Source organism: Habropoda laboriosa, unplaced genomic scaffold (genome assembly GCF_001263275.1).
Source record: "Habropoda laboriosa isolate 0110345459 unplaced genomic scaffold, ASM126327v1 scaffold22, whole genome shotgun sequence".
NCBI classification, from domain to species: domain Eukaryota; kingdom Metazoa; phylum Arthropoda; class Insecta; order Hymenoptera; family Apidae; genus Habropoda; species Habropoda laboriosa.
Window position 1 is genome coordinate 6,579,433 of NW_017100261.1, and position 25,722 is coordinate 6,605,154.

The 25,722-nt window shown below is 37.0% G+C and overlaps 3 protein-coding genes across 3 annotated transcripts in view; 1 reads left to right on the forward strand and 2 right to left on the reverse strand.

Annotated features, from left to right (window-relative positions):
- LOC108572638 overlaps positions 1-1,910 on the reverse strand; it is a 2,226-nt gene extending 316 nt beyond the window's left edge. Inside the window, exons 1-2 of the mRNA XM_017934897.1 lie at positions 1,847-1,910; positions 16-1,108 (exon numbers count right to left, since the gene is read on the reverse strand). Of these exons, the coding sequence (XP_017790386.1) occupies positions 16-1,074 (1,059 nt within the window). The 5' untranslated portion in view covers positions 1,075-1,108; positions 1,847-1,910. The remainder of the gene's footprint in view (positions 1-15; positions 1,109-1,846) is intronic.
- LOC108572659 (WD repeat-containing protein 61) lies at positions 1,497-4,126 on the forward strand. Its single transcript, XM_017934922.1, has 8 exons — positions 1,497-1,524; positions 1,626-1,735; positions 1,996-2,165; positions 2,269-2,507; positions 3,379-3,472; positions 3,538-3,631; positions 3,711-3,882; positions 4,025-4,126. The coding sequence occupies exons 1-8, from the start codon at positions 1,522-1,524 to the stop codon at positions 4,124-4,126; spliced, it is 984 nt and encodes a 327-aa protein (XP_017790411.1). The 5' UTR covers positions 1,497-1,521.
- Positions 4,127-5,676: 1,550 nt separating this feature from the next.
- LOC108572805 overlaps positions 5,677-25,722 on the reverse strand; it is a 50,809-nt gene continuing 30,763 nt past the window's right edge. Inside the window, 8 exon segments of the mRNA XM_017935113.1 lie at positions 5,677-9,395; positions 9,398-10,184; positions 10,302-10,563; positions 10,687-10,969; positions 11,118-11,200; positions 11,489-14,151; positions 15,417-15,608; positions 18,341-18,760. Of these exon segments, the coding sequence (XP_017790602.1) occupies positions 5,854-9,395; positions 9,398-10,184; positions 10,302-10,563; positions 10,687-10,969; positions 11,118-11,200; positions 11,489-14,151; positions 15,417-15,608; positions 18,341-18,760 (8,232 nt within the window). The 3' untranslated portion in view covers positions 5,677-5,853.

Genomic DNA, 25,722 nt, shown 5'->3' on the forward strand with positions numbered 1-25,722 from the left:
TCATTATTTGATTACCTGTAACTGTTCATTTATATCTACATCATGTTGCTTATCAACTGCACACTTAACATTATTTTCAAGTGCTTCAATTAAACTATCCTTACATGAATCCTTCTGTTTTAATTCATTGACTTCTGACATTAATTGTTTAAATTCATTTGGTGCTTCTTCTTTGTACATGTTTTTATTATCTTTCTCAATCAAATTAAATATTTCATTATAAACAATATCTCCTTTAACTTCAGTTAACCATTGTTTTATTAATTTTGATGCATCTTGATATTTTTTGTATAGTATTAAACCTCTTAATTGACAAGTCCTTCCTAATGTATCATTCATAGCTTTTCCTTGAAAAGCTAATGTTTTTCCCACTAAATCATATGGATCTGTAAGATCAAAATGGTCATCAAAATAAGGATTTCTAAGATAAGCTACACGTACTCTGATCTCCTCTTTAGAATTTTCTATTGGCTCTGGTGGTTTTTGCCACGTATCAGGGTTTTCTAAGTATTTATGACAAGCATATATGGATAATGCATTAGTTATTGGATTCTCTTGATCTTCTTGGAGCATAGATAAAGCAGCAACTTTTGCAGCACTGGCATAATCTTTCCTTTTTAGGTATGTGTCCATAAGTATATTGTAACTCAAATGATCAGGAAAAATACCAAAGTTAAGTCTGTTATATAGCACATTCATAAGTTCATCCATACAATCATTATCTAACAAATATCTTATGACAGCATGATGTGTTGAGTCTAATATATTTGCTGCTTCTGCACTTCGTCTCAGATTTTGAAGTAAAATCATTAATTCTTCTACCTGATGTTTTCCTTCTACACTATTTGCAAATATGTCAATATCAACTGCACTAACTTTTCCAGCAGTATTATATTTATGGTCCAAGGTTACAAATAAGTCCTCTGGCTTAAATTTTTGTAACAATGGAGACTGAAGTCGAGCTTTCCATGCTTCTTCACACCGATATGCTTCCGATAAGAAAGATCGTTTTTGTACCACCGTTTGTCGGAATCCGTGATACGCTTTACTGCTATGTTTAAATATTTTCAACATTTTGTGTTGTACTTTTTGTCACTGGATCATATCCCTATAAAGATAGTTTTTAATGTCCCTTTTATTTACATGAATCACGACAGGTTAGAACAAGTTAATTGATTATAATATAATGTAATATTTCGAAAAAGCTATCGTTACTTTAAATTGTAATAGTAAAATTAAACTCTAATGTTAACATTCTGGAATTTCTCTCTATACGTTATAAAATACTTTATATATCTTCTAAAATTTTCGGAGCAGCTCGATATAAACACACTTGATTTCGGTGAATGTAGTCACCTATAGTAACACATGCAGTCAACTTTCCAGTATACAATTACCATCCACGCATGAATGAGTGTACATAGTTTAAAAAATATATTTGCTATATTTTATATGGAAGCAAAATTGTTCTCAGTTACATGTACATACGAATCTTTTTGAAGATAATGCACATTACTTAAAATGGTGAGAAACATATATAAATTGCAAATTATTCAGACATAAAGGTTATACGGGTTATAATCACGAGAGTCACGGGTTATAAACCGTGTTTGAAATTTTTTCAGTATTCGTTACTTAATAAAACAGAAAATGCTCATGAAGATAGCATTTGGACCTGTGCTTGGGGCTGTTTTAAGAAGAAAAAGGAATCACAGCCATATAATGAAGATTCGCGGTAATTATTTTAGAACACATAACTCTCATTATACATTATCCAAAATGACGAGTGGGACGGCACAGGGGCAAGGGGAGTAAAAGGTGAGTTCGCTCAACCCTTGACGCTCACCGTCACGCGATGGATTAGCAGACGTGACCGTTTGCTCTGACTTTATGAGTGTGTCCGCTACAATCAATGATACCCGCATTCCTTCCGCTCGTCATCTTCTCAGCAACGCATAGTACACGTTTCTACAATTTTTTTATATTATGCAACAGTGATTCTGTGCAATCTAATGATGAAGAAATATTAGAATACTTAGTAACTGGGTCAGTTGATGATACTGTTAAAGTTTGGCAACAAAAAGATAAAAGTTTACAATTAAAACATCAACTAACTGGTCATTCACTTGGTGTTGTGTCTGTTGCTGTAAGTTCAGATGGCTCAAGTAAGTACTTAGTAAAAGACAATAAATTTGTATTCATTTGTATCTATTATTCTCCAATTTAAAGGACACAGTTATATTACTAATAAATGTTATACATTTTTAGAATGTGCATCAAGTTCATTAGATTCTAGTTTAAAACTATGGGATTTGGAAACTGGAGAAAAATTATCCAGCATCGAAGTAGGTCCAGTGGATATTTGGACAGTAGTATTTTCCCCAGATGATAAATTCATTGTGTCTGGTAGTCATTCTGGTAAAATATATTTGTATGGAACAGAAAGTGGTAAACAGGAACAAACATTAGATACTAGAGGTGGCAAATTTACATTAAATGTTGCATATGTATGTATTTTAAAAATTTATATTGTATGAAATCTATTTAACCCTTGTATGGAGTTTGTAAAGTTACACAAATAAGCAAATTTGGTTCAAATTGATTGAATATCACATATTTACACGAAACGGGTATAAAAAAATAAAACTCAGTTCATTTAATTATTATAGCTTAATACTCTAATGATTTATTAAACTTGTACCATATTATATTGCGATTATATCAAATATTGTCGCTTACTTTGCCGACCTGAGCGAGATGATAAAATGTTTTTTCTCACATTCGGCTACTTCGAGGTATTGCACGAGCACACCATAATATAGAGTTGTCTCTTGGTTTATAACCTCTAGAATTATCACATTCTATTCCTATGCGTTCATTTAATGCGTTCTTTATCTACTTCTGTTTCTATTACATAATCTTTTTCTACTTCTCAAAAATATATTCACCAGTTGAACCAGTCTTTAGAAGAGTCGAAATGAACTTACAAAAGAATACCCAACAGAAGAAGCATAACAAAGATCATCAAAGTCGCAATCACCAAATTCCATCAAACTGTCCATAATATTCACCTATCACGCTTTACGTGCCTTTCCCTGTATATTAGACCAATTGTCCCGTAAATTCCATAACTGTGCATGAAAAATATGTTTTTATTAAAAAATTCGTGCAAATTTTGTTCCTTTTTGTAAAGATTATTAATGTTTATTAGATATTTAAGGATATGAAAAAATTTCAATCCTAATGATACATTTAATAACACAGGAAAAATAATTAGTCACTTGATTCTGGGTCAAATTGACCCAATTTCCATACAAGGGTTAATGCAAAAATAACAGATAGAAATTTCTTTATCTTATTTAACAAACTCATCTTTAGAGTCCTGATGGTAAATATATTGCTAGTGGTGCAATAGATGGAATTATCAATATTTTTGATGTTACTTATGGAAAAGTGTTACGTACATTGGAAGGTAATTATACAAACGTTTTTTTATAATTTGAATTCATTAATGGTAAATAAACTTAAATCTTTCAGGTCATGCAATGCCTATCAGGTCCCTTTGTTTCTCACCAGATTCTCAATTACTTCTTACTGCATCAGATGATGGGCATATGAAATTATATGATGTGTAAGCAAATCACATTTTTAAATTCTAGAAATGAGAAATACAGTAAAATGATTAGTCATCTTTTTATTTTTTCATATAGGAAAGATGCTAATTTAGCAGGAACTATGTCAGGTCATGCTTCATGGGTACTTGGTGTTGCTTTTTCTCCAGATGGACAACAATTTGTATCTAGTAGTTCAGATCATACAGTTAAAGTCTGGGAATTAGCACAACGACAATGTTTACATACATTTAATGAACATAATGACCAGGTGAGACATTGTATTATATACACCATTATGAAATTTTATTGTAAATTTACAAAGCGGAAAAAATAATCTATAACTTATCACAAATGTTTAAAACGTAGATGATAGAATGATCTATAAACATGTAAATACTTTGTTTTTCCAGGTATGGGCTGTAAAATACAATCCACAAAGAAATAACATAATTGCATCAGTATCTGATGATAAATCTATCAATCTTTATGAATGTCCACTGTATGATAAATAAAATTTTCTACAAAGATGAATGAATAAATGTGTATATTTATTACCTTTTTTCTTTTTATATATATTTTGCATGTTTTGAAGCGTTATTTTCTTTAACGATGTCTTAATAAAACAGCTGTATCAATCATCTTTACTATGATTGAAATATTAAACAAAATAGATATTAGTAGCTATAAATTTTATTGTACTGCAATTATTAATATACAAATTATTAAGATGTCTGCCGAATCTAAAATACAGTATAATAAAAAACGAATTACACTTAAGATCTAAGTAAAAGGTGGAAATTACAAAAGAATTCCAAACAGGAATCCTGGTGTACAGACCAAATCTTGCATGAGAAAGAAAACATAAAAGTACCCTGATATGGTTCCAAGTTGGAAGGGTTAAATTTAATTAACTCGAACTGGAACAGGGTAAAACGCGTGTAAGAAATATGTGTAAATAATAAGTAGTAAAATCTACTCTATATCGTGTCAAACTTTTTCGTTCTAATGAGACTTTAGATCGACCTGACACATGTAGAAGGAAAGATGACGCGATATAGAAGAAAACTTAAAGTATTGTACGCATTGTTAAACATTTCAAATATGTAGCAAATTTTCCAATAAAGCTATAAAAAAAAAAACAAATAAACAAATGAGAACATACAAAAGTAAAATTGATAAACGCCATGCCAATACCTTAAACTTTCCGACCTATAAATATATAATTGATCCGTACACACTCTTAAATGTACCTACATGTATTTTAGAAAGGGTAACAGTCGAATCAGTAGACACTTGTTACATGCAAATTGATTTTATGTAATACATATATGACCAAAATAGAAGCTATTTCAACTGTAGATTTTCAAATAGACTAGAAACTTAAAGTAAGGGTTTACAAAATTTTGTCTCTTCACGTAATGCCAGTTTAGGGTTACTTAGACCGCTACATCGATATAAACATTACTACCGCTTTTATCATAACATTCTGTTGCGCTGAAGATGTCCAAGTTCTGTCCGAATCTTCATCATGTTTCTATCAGTCTTTAAAAGTAATTAGACTTTGTATTCGTTAAAGGAATACAAATCAGTTTACGATGGAAACAAAATACAGATCTTTTTCCTTGCGAATTTATCTATTACGAAGATGTACAGCGACATATTTTCTGCGATATACATCATGAGTCGTAATACATATTACTAAACTTTCTACATTCTTCATCCACGTTCAATATATACAAAATTGAATAAATAATCCAGCATAATTACTACTACGTACTAACGATTTTTTAATTTTCTTCGAAATCATGGAATTTCTCAATATAATGTATATACAACACGCAAAGTGAATAGGAATGATATATCAGGATTTCCGACTACTATGTCACACTTTACTCGTACCTGTTAAGAACAAAAAAAAAAAAAAAAAAGAAAGAAAGAAATAGAGAAAAAAAATTGCATTGCGATGCACATGCAACGAAGAAAAATATTTTCGAGTGACCGTTCTTCTTTCTATGTTCATGTGTAAAAAATCAGCGAAATACCATAATGATTTTCGGTGCCTTTTAAACGATGAGGTAAAAAAACAAAACCTTTAACTTACTTATCGAGTACTCGTAATGTATATACTGCGTGTTGATTTACGATCAATACAGCGCAGTCAAGCAAATGTACAATGACTAGCCTGAAACAAAAAAGCCATACTACGAAAAAGTTTTGTTTACTTTATAACAGGCTCTCCCTATACTGTTGTTACTCTCGTAGAAGCTGTGACTATGTCACTATGACAATCTGTCACTCTGAATTTGCTTTCGCTTTCATCCGGCGTTACTTTGGTTGTCTGCAAAGGGGTCTCTTGTTTTGGGTTGTAATTAAAAGGCGGTACAATTGCAGACGCGGGTGTACGTACACCAGCTCCATTGACATGCGTTTGTGCAGAACCTTCTGCATTTGCAGAGTCTACTCTTATGAAGGAACCAAGGCGTGATATTCGTTTGGTAGGATCCACCTCTGTTGTGGAAGACTCAGGGTGCTGTGGCTTCCGTAGAATAACCGAAGTGTCTCCTCCTACATCTACTGTGTCTCTCTTATATGCAGAAGCATCACTAGATTTCACGGGAATCTTGCAGGGGGCGTCGTTTGCGCTCATACCGCTCAAGTCACAAGAGTTTCTGTACTTCATTTTACTAGGTTGCACACCCACCACCAGTGGCCTTTTCAATTTAGATTTATACAAAGCTGATTCGGGATGATCATTTTCCTGTGGCACTCCTTCGAACGTCGAGCTACGAAACAGTCTAAAAGCTGGTGGATTACTCACTGAAGATGGTGCATCCACGTCGTCATTGGCACAATTGCCAGGCTGTACCCATTGCCTAGTATCTGGTTTTTCGAACCGTTGCTTATTTTTACTCTCTTCTACCTTTTTCCAGAGGCTTGCGATTTTACTAGTAGCCTCTTTAGCCAACTTTCTCGTTTGCATTCCAGTTGACGAATTGGACACGATACTGGAATTACTGTTGGACCTTTGTCCAAGAGGACCTACCTTTCGAAAGGTTTTACCGTTTTCTGCTTGTCCAGCGTTTTGATTAATAGCTGATATTTTTGGCGTTGCATTCGCTTTTCCTGTTGGTAATCGTTTCGGGGCAACCAATAAAGGCAACGCTTTCGGAGTTTGAATCTTCTCCGAAGAATTTCCTTTTGTTGATTTCGACTGATGCGTTTGATAGGTCTTTGGTGAAATTTTTGGCTTCCCTGTCGTTGGATGTACCTTGGATGTTGCACCTTTAATGGGTTTCGCGATCTTCGTTTTTATCGGTGAAGAAGACGTAGAGACTACAGTGGGTGCATTTTCCACTTCCGGCTCGTCTTTGGTAAACGTACCCTGTCGTTCCAGAGGTTTCATCGTCATATTTGATTTAGACTCTTGTTGGTAGTTTGAGGAAGAACATGTTGGAGGTGTGCTATGTCTTTTCACGGATTTTGTGAATGTTAACGTTGATCCTTTCTGAGGAACCGATGCTCTTTTTGCGGCCACCGATAGAGTTCTTGTTCGTTTTTGATCCGACGAGCCGGGAGTTGTTTTTGGGCTTGCATTCGATTTTGCAGACTCTTTCGTCGCTACACTTGGACTATTATTATTCTGTCTGAGCGTAGTGGCTCTGGTAGCTCGTACAATAGGAGAAGTATTGCTACGACCTATTGGTATTCCGCTGACAGGATTGACTTGCTTCAATGGAGACGACTGAGGCGTTGGTTTGCGCGTGATTGGATTCGAGTAGAGAGCTTTTCTTCTGCCTCGAATAGCCTTTGGACTTTCTGGATCAGACCTGTCTGTAGCGTTTGAATCATTGCTGAGATCCCTCACCATACCGGGTTTAATTATTCTTGGCCTTTTTGTCTCTCTGGGCGGCTCCTCGTTGTTATTTGATTCGTCTTCACTATCAGTGTCCACGTTGTCGGTATACCTGATATCTTCTTGCGATCTAGGTGTTTCAATCTCGGTTATCTCCTTATGAATATCCTCTGGTTCTTGTACGTTGTCCATTTGTTGAGCACAGGCGCCTATTAATTTTTTGGAAACACCATTGACAAATCGCATTCGAAGGTTTCTTTCGGATTCTGACTCGTTAGATACTAAACTAATTGTCTCACAATCAAGCAACCCTTCCTCTCCATTTTCATTTACCTTGTTTGATTCGTTCAACGTATTCAACACGATCGTTGCATTTTGTTCTAACATAGTTTGAATTTCGTCCGACTGAATGTTGTGCGTTGTGTCTGATATCCTTTCCTCCGCCATATTCGCAGTAGCATTGCCTTCTGTATCTTTAAGTATACTCTCAGTATCGTTCAAAGTTCTCGTACGATACCTTTCCCTGTTCTTCTTCTGCTCTGCACGCTTCTTAATTAATGTTTTACAGGCAGACAGTTTTGACAATGTAGGAATTGCAGATTTTACTGGCGACACTGATCCCGTTGGTTTTTCAGACTGATCCTGTTCACAGATGACATCTTGTTGGGCACTCTGATCTTGGTTCAGGTCAGGGAAAGGATTTTCCAACACTTGCGTCTGAAACCTGGCTCTGTCTTCCTGCCTACGCTGTTTAGGTGTCAGTTTGGAAAAAGGCGAGCACTTTCCGCGTGGAATCTTACCTTCTTCTATGTTTCCATTTTCGTGCTGCTCTCCTTCTTCCTTCTTGTCCATTTCTGCAGCTATAGTATACGTCTTATACCTTTCCTTAGCCAAAGTCCGTTTCTGTTTCGGCGTTAGATTTCTGTGCAATCGTTTTCTTGGCGTGGACTCGGCTGAACTACTGACACAGTACTCCGATGAAATTGGCGTAACCGCCTCGTCGGTGTCATTGCCTGTCTCGTCGATTTTCTCCACTAAAACTGGATGTGGCGCTTCTTCGGTGTGTAAGTCTACATCGATGCATAACGTGTCACTGCATATAGTCTCTGTGGCTTGTTCCATCGTTGACTCGTCCATTTCGCAAACCTCGTTGAACAACGAAGGTGGATTAATATTCTCCAAGCATTCACTCAAGCTGTTGTTTGCACTATTCTGCATTGCTTCAGCGTAACGCATGCAGGTTATTGAGAGCACATTTGCGACAGGTTTTAATAAATCAAACACAGCATCGCTTCCGCTTAGATGATGTGAATCGTGATCTTTAGAATCTGCCACTTCTGACATGATGCTTGCCACGCTCAACATGCTGTTTTCCATGTCACCAACGTCAGGTAATTCGTCCATCATCGAAGGTGGTTTCACGCTTTCCAAATGTGAACCAGTACACTCGTTCAATAAATTTTCCAAACTACCAGTGTGACTCTGTGCTTGACTTAGAGCTCTTTTGGCAACAACGCCTAGGGGAAGAGATTTCTTGCGACAGCTTTTGGAATCTGTCGAAGATACGTTCTTCACCTGAAGCGGGGGTAGAGACGCGGAATTACATCTGTCTCGATTAACGAACGACTCGCTGCAGTCGCCGGAGCCCGCGTAACTAGCTGTCAGTGACAATAAGCTTCCCATCGAGGAAGGAGGTTTGATCGCTTCTAAGTCCATAGACGTAATACTAGTCGTGTCTAATTCATTCTGCCTATTCATTTCCGCATCGACCGCTTCGGCCAGTTTGATGGCTTCTCTTTGAATGATTTTGGAGTTCGTCATGTGTCCACTATCCATGCTGGCTGTTTCGTAACATTCTGAAGTAGCTGTAACCTGTTCCTCCGGCACGTCACTCTTAAACGAAGCGATTATGGGAGCACTGATGCTAAGTTCCATGTGTCACTCAGTATACTTTGTTTCATCGTGCTGGAGTCTCGTTCTCGAATTGCTTCCGTTTGTTGCACCAAAGTCGCAGTCAAACGATCCAAGGAGGCAATCATGGCGTCCGGATCTCTTTGACGCCGATATACCTCTTCTGTCCCCACGTGTTTTGTTTGGTACTTCGAGTCAGCTTCTTCTTTCACAATACCATCTACTTCACACGTGTCGTACATTTTACTGCTTTCATCTGATGTACTAATTTGTTTTTCTCCAAACTCTTCGGTTGTTATATTAGATTTCACTGTGGTTTTCTTTAACTGAATGTTGTCCATAGTTTTTGTTAATCCAGGTTGTAGGCACAGTTCTAAAAGCGCGTGTTCGGATTGCTCCACGGAATCTATCGATTCACTGCTCTCTGAATCTTTTGTGTAAGATTGTTGCATGGACGAATTTTCGGTAACTTTGTCGTTTAATGTTTCGGGCAATTTATCATTTTCCCACTTAGCGGAATCATCATCTATATTTTGATCATTTTCAATGAGGTCGTTATGGATCAAAGACGACATGTCTTCGTTCGACTGGGTATCGATACTAGATAAGTATTGCTGCTGATTGGGTTCTGAATTGAACACTACTGTTTCTTGCAATATTGGGCTATTCCTTAAGTTCGAAGGCAAAGAAAAATTACACAAATGATCATCGCCTAATATTAAATTGTGCTCCGTGTTTCTTATTTTATCCAGTTCGTTCCGCAGAATTTGATTCGATTGCTCTACTGGGATTTTAGTTTCTACAACCTAGAACAGAGGAATTCCATGTCTGAATTTGAATAAGTATTCTCTGATAATAAATGTTTCAAATCTTTTTGAAATTAAAGATTGCTGATGAAAAGCTGCATAAAGTAGATACTCTACCTTTTGCATAAATTTGGCCGCATTCTGACTATAATCTAACGCAATATTCATGTTTGGTAAATCATTGATTTTATTTTTACACATATCAGGATCTATCATTTCTTCAGATCCTAATTGTTTTGAATCAAGACTGTTCATGGTAGAATCAACCGATGAATTGCACTCCATTTGATCTAGTGCAACGCTGGTTTGATATCTGGCTAGATTGCTTTCATTTCGTGGAAGTTTATCGAAATTGTTTCCTATAAACGAATGCCTGTGCCTGAAAGAAAACAAAAGAAATGCAAATGTTATTCGTAATCAATACTTGTATCATATTGTACATCGTATAATGGAGTAAAAGATAGATTAAAATAAAGGGAAAAAATTACGTTTAAATATTCACCTATTATTTTGCATTCCAATGTTAATGCAAGCTGTAAGCAGATCTTCATCGTCCTCATCACCATCACTGACTTGATCTAAACATTCGGAAGAGGTGTTTATATTTAATGTATAAGGCATGTTACGGGTATCTCCTTTTAGTTCAATTTCCTTACATCCTGAATCGTTAGAAGACTTCAATGCACTGGTCACGTACGAATTAACACCATTAGTGGAGAAATTTTTATCAAATTTATCGTTTTTTTCGAACATGACATTCTGAGAGTCATATTTCTTTTCCATATCTATAATTAAAAATAAACACGCGTCTAATTACTCATCTATAATAAAGTAGGTATATGTTTAAAAAATATTTGAAGTTTTCGTTGAGCCATATTTCTTTTGTAATATTAAAAATGAATTTATTCACGAAAAATATTTTACCTGATTTACTTTTTGAAGAATTGGACGCTATATTATTACTCTCATCGTACTGCAAGTTGCTTGAAGATACTTGTGTAAGAGCAGTTCTCAAACTGTTAACAAAAATGGAAGAATTTGATGCATTACAGACAACATCCTCGAACGAAACGATATTGGCTTGAGGTGTGACACATTTGTAATAAATAAATTTTAATGAACATGTATAAAACAAAAATACTTAAAACGTTATTCTTAGAGAATGTTATTTTGCAAAAATCTTTCATTTTATTTTAACAATGTTTTCATTCATACATACACATATTTTAGAAAGTGATAATTTTCAATTTAGAACAGTTAACTCTACCAACTTGTGTTTTATCACGAAGCATAAACATACAAACCTTAATGAATTTTTCACAGAAGCGTGAGCATTCTCCTCGACATTCCCATCCTTGATATTAGCTTCAAAGTAATGCAATGCCTGACTTCTCCTCTTCTCCTCCGAAATGTCTATCGTACACTCTAAATTCAATTCCTCCGTATCCTGTAGTTTGCCCTGCTCCTGAATCTTCTTCGACAAGCTTCTCTGTCGACTGTCCTCTTGCAAGTCGGAAGCGGACGCCGCTCTAGAAGAATTCAAAGACGTTCCATGCGGTGTTCCTTCTGTACAATAAGTCTTCACCGTGTCTTCGTGTATAAGCTCCTGATCGTTGTTCGTGTAATAATGAGAATGCTGTTTCTCCTCGTCCTCCAAATTTCGTTCCCCGTAACGCAAACTGTAATCAGTTAATTGATCCAGATCCGTTTCAGCGTAATCACTGAACAAATTCCCCTCTGTCCGATGACTGACAATCGGTGATATAGTCTTTTGCATAGTATTCAACGAGTTATGCTGGTGCAGTATAGTCTTGTCGTAGACGTGTCCATAGCTGTCTTTCACAGGAGAGCTGCTGTTGAAGAACGACAACGATGACGATGCGTCCATGGCAGATTTCACGGTCAAATATTCCGTCTTCGTGCACAAATTCAGTTCCGTTTCCTCGGAGATGCTGGACTGGCTGCCACTCTTCAGCGTAGACGAGATGCCCTGCGGCAAGTTATCCTCCACGGAAGAATGCAGCAAGTTCTGTGAACAGGCGGATTCTTGATCTGGAGCCGAGGACCACGAAATGGTAGAATTAGTGCACCTGAGATTGCTCAAACCGTTAAAAGTGTCGGACGACTTCAAACGATCCGGGATAGCGTTTTTGTAACGCAAAGTATACTTCTTTTCCGAGGAGATCTTCGAGTGACTGTCACTGGACATTCCACTGTCGAAACCGACCGTAGAATGCAACGACGAGGATTGCTGTTTCATCTGAATCTCAGTTGGGGATAATCCGTTCAACACGTGACGGTTCACCCGTTCGAACATTGTGTCCGAGTGTGTGCTGGTTATGGAGCGCATGGAGTCTCTGCTCTCGCTTCTGGAAACTCCGTTGCACTTCATGCTGGACGTGCTTGGTTGATTGTGCAGCTGATAGGAGCGTAGAGTGCGCGCGTTCATCCCTAAGAAGCTGTGGTCTACCTTGAACGAGAACTTGTCGTCTTTGTTCGTCGGAGATGTACTGGGTTCGATGTTATCACATGTCTCGGATAAGTTTTGATCGATTTCTTGCTCCAGAGCTCTTTGTCTACGGGCGACCAGAGTTGGTAGCGTCGGCAAACCTAATCCGCGCGCCGTTGAGTCTAAATGGACCAGATTGTTACAGCCCGGCCTGGCGCTTAGCAGATTCTTCAAAGCAGCGCTCGAGCCCATCGAAATCATTTTGTGCTTGGAGTGTATTAAACTGCGGAGCATTGGAACAGCTCCCAAGTCCCACAACAAACGCTGATCCTGTGGACACCGGGCAGAGAGGTTCCACAGTGCACCACAGGCGTTGCTGACAACGGTTAAGCTAGGTGATCGCAGCTGTTGCAACAACACTTGCAAACATCCTCTCTCTCTTACAATAGCTCGGTAGTCTTCCCTAACAGCGATGTGGCTAGATACATTTCTCAAAATACCACCAGCATTCTCGACTATGGCTAAGGTCTTGGAGGGTGCTTTGTAGCTCAGCATGTCCACGAGGAACGCTAGCGCACCGTCCACGGCGCAAATATCTACTTTATTCGTACTACAGTGTGCTGACAGATTCCAAAGCGCGGAGAGTATTGATTTGAGCGTAGATTCTTTTCTGCCTTCCATCGCAGCCTTCATCAAACCAGTCACCGCTCCGACCTCCCTCAACGTCTGTTTACTACTGGTGTCGGCTCTCCATGACAAGTTCCTCAGAACGGACGCTGTGACCTGTCTGAGATCGTCGCTTGGACTCCTCAGCTGAGAGACCAGGGCCTTCATGAATTCCCGGAAGGAGCACAGCAACGCTTTGTTGTTCCCATCCCCAAACGTGAGATTCGTCAGTGCCATTCCGGCGTATCTTCGTAAGGTAATGCAATTCTGGTCGTCGCATTCGCTACCATGAGCCATATGGTCCATCTCGATCAGCTCTGCCACTGCGTGGAGTCCACCGAGCTGGCACATGGCGTGACGATGAGCCTCGTCGAAGGAGAGCTTCATCAGTGCTGCTATGGTCGGTCCAGGATGCCTCTCCAGGTCGTCAGGAACCTGTCCCGTTTCCAACGACGTCCTCAATGCCTGACAATAGTCCCGTAACTGTTCCAGGAACCGGAGAACCCTCGCTTCACGACGTCCAGCCCTTTCGTCGCTCTTCGCGTACACGATATTGTGCAGAGCCTGCGACGCCCTTTCTCTGGTTTCTGGATCCTGTCCCGGGGCATGAATTAACTGCACCAGCAGCGGCAGACATCCTGATTGCCTCATTATGAGGCAATTGTCTATCGAATTGCTCATGGAGAGCAGGGTTGCGCTCATGTCCTCACGACCCTCTGTCCTTCCCAGCATTCCCAATAGGTTGTACACAACGTCCACTTTCGCTCCCAGTCTTCGATCGCCTTGCATTTCCGAGGAACAACTGAGGGCCGCGCCCGAATTCGAGGAAAAGCTCATCACGCTGGATACGTCCTGTGGGAGAGGGTGGATGTTAGTGTGGAGGCTTTGCTCGTGAGGGAATATCGATCTTCCTCTTTGTATTTGTTTTTACGCAATTTGTGTGATTTGCAAGTTATCGTTCGTTGGGATTAATATTTAAAATAGACGAATGTTTATTATCATAGGGAACTTAGGAAGCCAATTTTGGCTCAGCACGCGTTAACAGAAAAGTGGGTAAATTTTGTGAGGAACTTTGAAAACTAATTTTTGCTTTGCATGCGTTATGAGAAAAAATATTCATCTTTTCTGCAAATTTGCTAGTTTCAGTTATTTTATGAGTAATAATGATTTTTTAAATAAAGCATGTAGTTTAGCGAAAAGTATCTTGCATTGTTGATTATAGATGAATTAATCACTTTCTTATATCTTCATTTTGCAGGCTTGTTAGAATTTATATAGCAGAAAATACTGGTTTATTCAATGAACACGTAATATTACGCATATTTACAAATGAAGTGGATAAATTCCAGCTACAATGAGTTTCATGCAATCACTCGTGACGAGTTTAGCTTTATAAACCGCATGTGTAATAATGCTAATGCTTATCGCGATGAGTCAAACTTCTTTGGTAGGTCATTGCTCCCTTTTCAGCGTCGTCTTTATGACAGGTTACGTATTTATTAACGTCGTTCAGCTCGTTCAACTTACGATATCGCCGTTCTAATCGTAAAATTGCGAAACTTGTAAAAACTGAATTTTTCAGAAGAGAAGAAAACCACTTTGACAATTACTGTAAAATTATCTCTGGATTAATTTTACGAATACTTGAAATACTTTACTTTCGTCAATATTTTGGAATACTTAATTTTTCAGAAAAAAAAGAAAATCACCTTTGGATTAATTTTGTCCATCAATTATGCCAAGTATATTATAAATTTTCCATTTATATCAGAAAATCGACGCAAAGGTAGTTTTCTTCTTTCTTGAAAAATTAAGTTCCCACAATTTCGTAACATTGGCACGATGACATGTGTTCTACACTCTGATATATTCTCCTCATTTTAACGTAATTATTTTCTTCTGCATCTTTCGTCGAAAGATTTTAACCGAAGTAAACAACGAAACAACGAACAAAATTCAGGATTTTATAATAAAAAATTGTATTATTTATCAATAGAATAGTATTCTTCGATGTAATAATGTTAGACTACAATCAACTGTTCGAAACAGAAAAATGGCCCCCACTTTTATTAAAATCCGATTGTACGTTGCATAATTCATAAGGAAAAGTGACTTACGTTATGTACAGTGGTTGATGTGCTTTGTTGAGCGGAAAAGCCCATTTGTTGATTGGCCCATACGTCTCTTCTGATAGGCCAGGTTCCTCGATAACAAGACGGTAATCTGTGACCCTGCAGGGATGTGTCTGGTCTGTTATCCTCCTCGCTACTTCCACCCTCATTATAGCGTTTATTTCTTCGTGTATAGATCTGTGCAACGCAATAAAATAATTACGTTAATCACGATTTCGACGTTATTACAAATGACAAATTTGAAGCATTTTAAAGAATTTTTCTTTGAAAAATACTGTGCAATTGTTTAACCCTAAGTTAGTCTGACGGAGTCTTGCAAACTAAGTTCAAAAGATTTTCAAAATTTTCAGTTTTCAAAGTTTAAAAATTTAACAAATTTTGATTTTTATATAAACTCACTTGCCAGGTATTTTACTGCCTTTTGAAATATAATTTGTGAATCTTAAATCAAATTACAATGGGGAGAATTGTTAACACTGTCGTTTGGGTAATTTTCAAAGAGAAAATTGAAGGGCTAAGAAATTTATAGAAACAACTATACAGTTGTGATGATAAATCGAAGTAAAATGGAGTATAGTTAGATAAATTGGTGGATTTTCACGAAAACGTTAAAAAACAGAGTGAAATATTTTATACGTTATCATTGTTTCACTTTTAAATGGCATCAAACCTCTATTCAATTAAACTAGTTCTGCAAATCCTTTAGAGAAACATTTCCACCAACTTCAGAATTCCTTGCTTACTTTACCCTCCCTTGAATTTCTTCGAAAAACATTTTACTTCCTTACAGTACATATATACGATTTTCAATCTTTGCAATCTTAAATTAAGACCATAATGTCACCTCGAAATGCACAAAGTGAACACCATTAAGAAAGTATACTTGAGTGCTGGAAAACGTTAACAATATTAGAAACATTTCATTCCTCGTGGAACAAATCCCTTTCAACCCATTGAAATTTTAAACTATAATTTCACTTGAAATTTGCAATTAGAATACTATTTAAAAATATCCTCAACGAAGACCTTTGAAAATATCCCTAAATGCTTGAAGAATTGACAATCTCAAAATTTTCTCTAAAAAGAGAAAGAAATCGTTTCAAATTTCCCGCTGAAAAGAATATCCTCAAGAAGACTCTAATTCTGTTTAGAAATATCCCTAAATGCTTGAAGAATCTTTCGCAATATCAAAATTTCCCCCAAAAGAGAAGAGACTAATCGATTCGAATTTCCCGCTAAAAAAATATCCTTAACTAACAGCATAGTTTCATTTAAAAATATCCCTAAATGCTCGAATCGTCAAACCACTTTCAAAATGTCAAAATTTCCCCCAAAAAGAAGAGAGACGAATCGATTGGAATTTCCCGTTGAAAAACAATATCCACAAAGAAAAATACAATTTCGTTTAAAAATATCCGTAAATCCTCGAAGAAACATTGACGATTCGAAAATTTCCCCTAAAAAGGCAAGGGACGAATCGATTCGAATTGCCCGCTGAAAGGAAAACGGAAGCCTCCACGAGGTTAATTCCAATTCATCCGACGCGAAGTAATCGGCGTCGCTGTCCCGTGCGCCTTTACGTTTTCGCACAGGCCACGTAAAACGAGCGAAATAAATTCTTGCGGAAATGTTTAGGGTGGCAGCAGGCAGAGTTAAAGGGCGGCGAAAGAGAAAGGCAGATAGATAAGAAGAGCGAGGAAGAGAGGAAATGCATGGTCGTGTGCGTAAACGTATATAGCCGAGCTCTAGAGAAAGATAGAACGTGCTCTTCGTAAAATCAATACGCGGCTACGTTGGTGGAAGTGTATATATAGAAAGGACTCGTACCACTCCGCAGGCACGAGGCAATACCAGTGGTTTCCAACCGTTTCTTACTTCTCAATTGCATTTCAAACAAAAACAGAGAAAACACGACGTATGAATTCTTCTCGAAAATCGTGTGAATCTTTTCGAAAACTGGTTCTGTACGACAACTTGTTACGTAAAGGATGCAAGCAAACGATTGTTACTCGAATCATTGTCATGAATTATTTTACTAGGACAGCTCTACGGTGTAATGTATACAATGTTCTTAAATTCGAAACTTTCGAACAGATTGTCAATCTCGAGCGTGACACTTGTTCAAACAGACAGCTTTTTGTCGCTCGCTTAATGGACGATCTCTTGTACGTCGCACATTTTCGTTTACACACTATCGGATATTCCCCGTAGCAGATAATTGATTTACATGCTCGTTATACGCGTTGCACTAGACGCGCTGTAAACTGTGCTTTCAGAGGTTGCACGAACTTCTTCCACCAACGAAATTATCATGTCCCTCTAACAATATTATTTTACACCGCGAAAGAGATAATGAGATTGACATTTTGACATTTCGTGACAAAATCAAGTGTCACGGCGAACGACCAATTTCCTCCTCTCCACCACTCTTACAAATTCGTCTCTGTCTGTGCAAAATCTACACGATGCACCGGTCTACGAGAAACGTCAACGAACAACGATAAACCAACACCGAGGTACGTACTATGTAACAAAACTTTACACGAAAAAGCCTTAAGCCCTTCGCCGTCTAAAGTAGCTTTGACAAACATAGAAACCCTCATCCGTCGCAATGAAAAGCCGCATTCCCCCGGTGGGGCACGTATTCACCTGTTCTCTGTCACTTCTCGTCGAAAAACAAAGCCACGCAACGGCGACCGGACAAAGGGAGAAATCGTACACAGTCTAGCCCGATCAATTTCATTGTCATCCATTCGTCATTGTTTCGTAAACCTATCGATCACAGATCCTACCGCGTATTAACCAAAAGAAGAAAAACAACAAACAAAGGAGAAACTTTGACAAAAAAAGACAACGACAGGAATTTGTAGGAAGATTAGAAATCCAGAGAGAAGAAAATGAATAATTACCTCGGGGCTCGGCGTGGACGACCTTCGTTCGTCCTCCTCCTTTACTTCCGGCTCCATAGCATCCTCCTTGCTGGTCTCAGCGATCACAGAGCCCAGGTACAACCTTGGCCTGACGTGAGCATTGACGGTGAGAGAAGTGGAGGAGGATGAAGGTGTTTTCAGATCGTTTTTCACCAGCGAGCATCTCGAGGATGTCGTCGCCGCTGCGACGACGGGGTTGAACGCTGCGCCGTCCACGGACGACTCCAGCTCGTGCGCCGCGACGCAAGTCAGGGGCGTAGATACCTCGATCTCGTGGGGGCGCCGTTGGGCCCTCCACCCGCCGACACCTTCCACGCCGACGCCTACAGACCCGTGGGACACGCGACACTCCTCCGACAGCAATCTTTCAGCTCTCTTCTGGCAACCCTCGGCGTCCTCCTGCAACACAACAACAACAGGAAATTAGTTGAACTGTATGGAATTGGAGAGTTTTGTCTGCTGATGAGTACACTCGGTGGCAAAAGTGTGATACGCCTATGATTTTAGTCACTTTAACCTCTTCAGGGAAGCTGACACATGTTTTTGTTTTTTTTTTCTTTTTTCCGAAAATTGTAATATTTGTGACAGAGAAAATATGAAAAATATAATCTGCCAATAAGGGAGTAAATGTATTTATGTAGAAAATTAGATCATTTTTTTCTAACTTTAAAAAAATTGCTCCTGAAGAGGTTAGGTTAGGTTAGGTTAAGTGCGAAGCAAACCTAAATAAGCATTATCTAAATTAGCAACCGAATTTAACCCTTTTCACTCCACTGGTATTGATATTCATAATATGCAGCATAACTACCTGCTCAAGTTTCATGTTAAAATAAAGAAAATTACCAGAGAAATAAAAAAAAAAGCAGAACTTTTGGTTTTCAAGAGTTTCAGTGCAAAAGTGCGCTAGAATTATTGTTCGATCGTATAAAAATATTTGCATTTATTTATAATACAATGTTTTAATTTTTCTGTATTATTAAATTATTTACCATTTGCATAAATCTCGTATGCGAGTATATTTCAACAGTTTTCAATAATATTACAATCAAGGGATTTAATAAATATTAAAGCTTTTAACAGATAAACATTATCCAACGTGAATATTATTGAACAAAATACTATGGAAAGTATGTTCAATTTCACATTAATGGATGTTCCAGTTTCTCAAAAAGAATTGTAAAAAAATCTTTGTTTCCGGACTCCAAATGTGAAAGAATTTATTCAACATATTTACAAGTGAGATTCATAAAGCCTAAATATTTGCCTCGCTAAAGTCAACACTTATACGATGTGCGTAGACTTTTCTAGTTGACAGTGCATCAATATTTAAGGTTAATCCCGAAAGAAATCAATTTTTTCTAGTTTTACATTTTATCACAGTTACAAGTCTGAAAAATATTCAACTGAAATTCGACAATTCAGCGATCTTGTAACGATAGAAATGAAAATATAAATTAGAAATTGGTCGAAATGAAATCTAACTGAATTTTTCATTGTCTAGAAACACAGTTCATTTCGAATACAGGGAATTTGTGTCGAGAGAACGAAATGCAGAATAAAAATGCAACGAAACGTCTAATTGAAAAACATGAGTACCATGCAAACACTTTTCGTTCCCACTATATGTTAATAGGACGTATTGACATATTTGCTTCTATGCAGAGGTTCTTCCTTTAGATTTACGTGAACTGTAAATCTGCCAAGAAACAAACCAACCTTCGTATGAAATACTCGAAAAAAAGATTAAATGTCAGATTGCGAGGAATTGGGTAAGAATATGTGACGCAAACGTTTGCAAATTTTTTTCACGATCTTCTCAACATTGCATCCAAAAATATTTTATTTTCAAACGGAAAGTTCCTACCCTTATGCTAATACCACGAATGTACGATTCGATAAATTATGGAAATTCGAAGATAAATCTGGAGATGAAAATTTTTCAAATTTTCTTGCTTTCAAATCTTAGTAAATTTAAATATAAAATAATTGTTTAGTAACATTATACTAAATATGTGAGATTAGATTAAATTTAAAATAATTTAAGGATTCTATATTACCATGAGAGTAATGTAAAAATTAATAAAATTAAAAAACTAAGACACTTGTTGTAAAATAACTGAGCCTAATATCAATTCCTTTAGGTATAAGGAAGACATAATTATTTTATACTAAATATGTGAGATTAGATTAAATTTAAAATAATTTAAGGATTCTATATTACCATGAGAGTAATGTAAAAATTAATAAAATTAAAAAACTAAGACACTTGTTATAAAATAACTGAGCCTAATATCAATTCCTTTAGGTATAAGAGAAACATAATTATTTTATACCGAATACATGAGATCAGATTAAATTTAAGCTAATTCAAGGATTCTGTATTACCATGAGTGTAATGTAAAAATTAATAAAATTAATAAAATTAAAATACTAAGGCACGTGTTGCAAGATAAATAACCCTAATGTCAATTTTCACAAAAAACAGTGCTCAAGGAAGAAAGGTAATTTTAAGTGAACAGGTGATTATACAACAGTTTAAAAATGCATTATCCCATGGAAGAGAACATGCGAACACTTAATACCACCGCTTCGTAGCGGCAATCAGTATAATGTTTGGGCTATAATTGGTTATATAATGAAGCGTAGGCAGTGCGCCTTATCATGTAACATCCTCACGCAGGCAACAGTAACAAGGGAATACAGTGTCACTCACAATTGCATATGCTAAAAATAAATTCGTATCGCGGGAACGTGTGAATTCTTTGAATGGAATATCTGTCTGATATCGTGCATTGATATCTGGTGAATCATCGTTTAGTCATTCAATATTCTTTCTACGGGAATCGGCGTTGTTTTAATCAAACATTTCATCACATCGGTATTTGCATACACGGGACTCGCGGAATGCCATAACGAAGATATGATAACGGAATTTGGGTGAACTGATAAAGAGGTTCTTTGTTTCTTTAATTCGAAGAATTCGTCATTTCACCGTGGTTCTGAATGAATAAATTTTAATCGAAAGAATGTCTCGTATGCTTCTTTTTAAATTAGAAGAAAATCGTTATCCTTTTTTAAACATTTGTACAAGCTGTGATTAGAAGAGGAAATTTCGAAATACACAAACTATCTTTCTTTCTCGCAAAGCTTAAAAGGAAAAACTTAAAATTGGAACATAAACGTGTAATTTTATGCAACGAAGTTTCTTCCATTTAGCGTGGAAAATGATGTCGCTTAAAAGACCATTTTAAAAATGTTTTTTAAAAAAAGAACAGAAAACTTTACAATATTTCTAAATGGACATTTTCTAAATTGGACATTTTTGCCGCAGAAAATTTAGCTACATTTCCATTTCTTCTTTTCGCGAACCGTAATGTCGAACTCGTATCTTCTCGAAGAAGAGACAACAAAGAACATACACTGCTGACTAAACGTTTGAGATCGCTGTTCGTTACAAGATACAAAAGAATTTCCAGAAGAAAGTTGTCGACTTCGAGAATTTTTCAAGGAATCGTTCGTCACTTCTCGAAAATACCGAAGCGAAGCGAAGTGAAATGGTAAGTGGAACCAAGGGGGAATGTCACAGAACATCTCTATTAAGAAAATCAATTTTGTATACCGTCAATTTTGAAATAAAACGCAACGTCTCAGGCGGTTTAACGCCGCTTCATTAGGCGCGGCACGAAACCTTGCGCTGCGTGCAAGAAGCAATTAACCCGTCGCGTTCTGGCCCTGCAAAAGGTCAACGCTGCCTCGACCTGCAACGTCCTGAAAATGGCGCCCGGAACTGGAGGAATTCACGATTTACTGCTCTATTGAAAAATACGAATCTAATAGAGAGAATAAATATCTCCTAAAAATGGCCATTTCTTAACTCTCCTTCTTTCACACGCTTAACTCTTTGGGGCACAGTGGGGTAAAAAGTGTCCCACCTTTTTAGTACTTACGTACGCACAGTGAGATGTTTTCCATCCCACCTTGAAACATTAAGAAAACAAAACTAATCTAATTTAACCTGTTTCCACAAATTTCACGGTGAGATTATTCATGTCCGACCTAATAATTAATTATCTCAACTTTTTTTTTTTTTGAAGTTTTAGTTGTTTTATGTCGTAATTCATACCTATTTGGTTACATTTTAAAAAAAATAAAATTCCCTCGCAACTAGAGTCTGTTTTTGTCTTAAAATTCTGTGCTTCGAAGAGTTAAGCGAGCTTACAACATCGCTATACATCTTCTTAAATGACACATGTATCTTCGAAACAATCGCCAGATTTAATTGAAGAATAAACGTTCCACAATTTCTTTCTAAACTGGCGTCAGTCGGCTAACAACGATATAAATAAATCATTAAAATCCTCTGTGTATAATCGAGGAATAGGAAACCTACTATGTTATTAAACCAGAATCCTTAATTCGCCTCATAAAAATGGAAGAAAACCGAAGTAGAGCGAATGATAATGGAAGTAAATCATTGTAGATTGTTGAAGATCGTTCAAGATCGTTGCAGATCGCACGCATAATCAAGGAATAAGCATTGTTACGGAGTGTTGCCACTTTCACTCGGTTTTCTCCCGCGTTCAAGAAGTTCAAGAACAATGAATACGTTGGTAACACGGATAACCATGCGTAACGCTGCAACGAGAATAATCGCCGAGTCTGTTTAAATTGCAATGAGGTAAGCCTGGTCGAAGATGGTACAGAAGGTTGTTGCAGCTGTAGGACATTGATTAAGTGGAATTATGTAAATTGCTTCGAGACGATTTGTACGTGACGATTCGAGACCGAATTCGACAGGTATAGTCGCTGGAAGAAGTTGTAACTTCGCTTATATGTGAAAGGAGAATGTTAAAAAATGGCCATTTTTGTTTCACGCAGCATTTTACATTTTTTGATTGGAATTGAGACAAAGCTAAGACTCCATACGACTCTGAATGAGATTTTCAGTCCTTATCTTCTCGGGTCTCTGTCGATTCGCTTGTCGATATGCTATGAAAATGTAAAAGAGGATGTCAAAAAGTGGCCATTTTTTGGCACCGCGTGGAAACGAAAAATTAATGCATGACGTTTAAGAGTACCATCTAAGGAACAAAAAATGTTAGAAGAATTTGTCCGAAATGCGATGGGAAAGTTGTGAAAAATAAGCGCAAATATGAAAAAATGGCACTGATGGAACTCACGTGTATGCGTTACGTTTCATCTTGTTATGAATAATTCTTGAGAAAATCTGCGGGTAAATCAATCGAAGATTGCAATCGGGCTAAGATTTCCTCAAGAATCATTTTGGAGATGGAAGAATATTTGAAGAAAATGAAGATGTGTGCCATTTTTTTCATATTTGCGCTTGTTTTTCACAACTCTCCCATCACATTTCGGACAAATTCTTACAAAATTTGTTGTTCCTTAAAAGGTACTCTTAAATGTCCTGCATGAATTTTGCCCAAAAATGGCCAGAAATGGCAAACGAATCGACAGAAACCTGGGAAGAGAAGAGCTCAAAATCTCAATGAGAATCGCATAAAGTGTAACTTAGCTCTGATTGAATGATTAAATCCTAACAAAAAAAACGTAAAATGCTGCATGAAAAAATGGTCATTTTTTAAACATACAATGATCACCGTACAATGATCATTTACACAGTTCAAGTTGAAGTATAACTAAGAGAATCGTTGAGTGCAAATGGTTTTCGGGTGGGTTTCTCTTATGGTTTACGGTTATGGTTCTGTACATACTTTTGCTGGTTTCCACAGCTATTAAAATTTCTGGCTAAATCGTGGAAAGTTGCACGGTATAATGATTTCTTTTATTACTTCAGTTAGTCGAGGCTGGAATTGATCTCGAGGAAGTTGGGTAATACTGTTGCAATAATAACGACAATGCTGAAGAAGTAATAATAAATTTCAGTAAGATACAGCAATACCGAACGTCTGACTTTAATATCGCAAAGCAGATTACGAAATAATTTAATGCGATATTATAAGTATTATTTCGAGGAATTTACACGGACCTTGCAGAATTTACGTCTGAAAATTGAATTCTTCAAAAATGAAAGTTCTTAAGAACCCCGCGTTATTACATTTCGCAGACTTCGTGACGAATTAAGATATTAATTCAACCTGAGAACGCTCGAATGTTAAAATAATTTGAAACACAAGGGGTCGTTAAAATGCACGGGTAGCTTTAATTGCAGCTGAACGAAGAGTCGGAGGACCGTTTTTCCTTCCATGTTTTTAAAGGTAAACAGCCAAGACGATGCACGAGAATCGTTCTACGTTAGCAGGTTGCACTTTTGTAATTTTCTTTTCAACTTTAGCGGTTCTTTCCGTTCGAGGTGACTTTTCGAGATGAGACAAGAGAGAAATCGGAACGAAAATGTAAGAAAGTGACTGTTACAACACACGCGGCTAAGAAAAATGAAAATATTCGGTCGATTAATTGCACAATTACCGCGGCGATTCATAAAAATTTCTACAATGTTTACGCGAATTATTCATAGGCTTCACGCACTGTTTTATCGAGTACGGTGTAAAACTTCAAATACGCTCTACACCGCTGACTTTCGTTCAGTTTGCGAACTCGTTTACGGTAAACGGTGGCAAATAAACGCGACAGGCGTATTTGCTTCCTGTAGCGGAAGAAAGCTTTCTAAAATCGTTCGCTAAATACGAAGAATTTCGTTTCACGGCGGATATGATTTTTCCGTGAAGAATTCGCGCATTTTTCGTTACACGTTAATTGTATTATCGACGTTAAGCAAGAAATTATTCAATTCGTTGGTTGCATATTAAGCGAGAAATTAAACGTTCCTCCGGCTGCGGTGAATCATTCTTAATTGGCTCATGATTCACAATACTCCCAGACGTTAGCCTCAATTTTGCATTTTCGTTTTATTGCCCTTTTAAACACCGTCAAGCCGTTCGTTATCATCAACGCGATTTCGAGATGTTTTATCGTTTATTTTAGATGGAAGAAAATTTACGTGATTAGTAGTTCTAATAACACGGTGCGGGGAATTTTCAGGGAAATGCGAGTATCGAAGTATACTGCAAAAGTGAATTTTTTATGAATTCATTAGGAATTTATTAGAATAAATAAACACTGTTTTTCTAAAACGAAAATATCATGAAAATTGAAATTGTCATTTTTTGCAATATTGTGGTAAAATCGAGTGCAAATTACTGCACTATTTCTACTGAATTAAGGAAAGAAATTAATTGTTATAATAAATTGAAAATTTTATCTCCAATATATCTGTTAATATTTGAAACAATTTAATTATTGAACATGTTCTGTCATTTCCCAAGAAAAATAATTAAATATTTCTTTCTTTGAATACATTATTTTAAAAAAAGGATAAGATA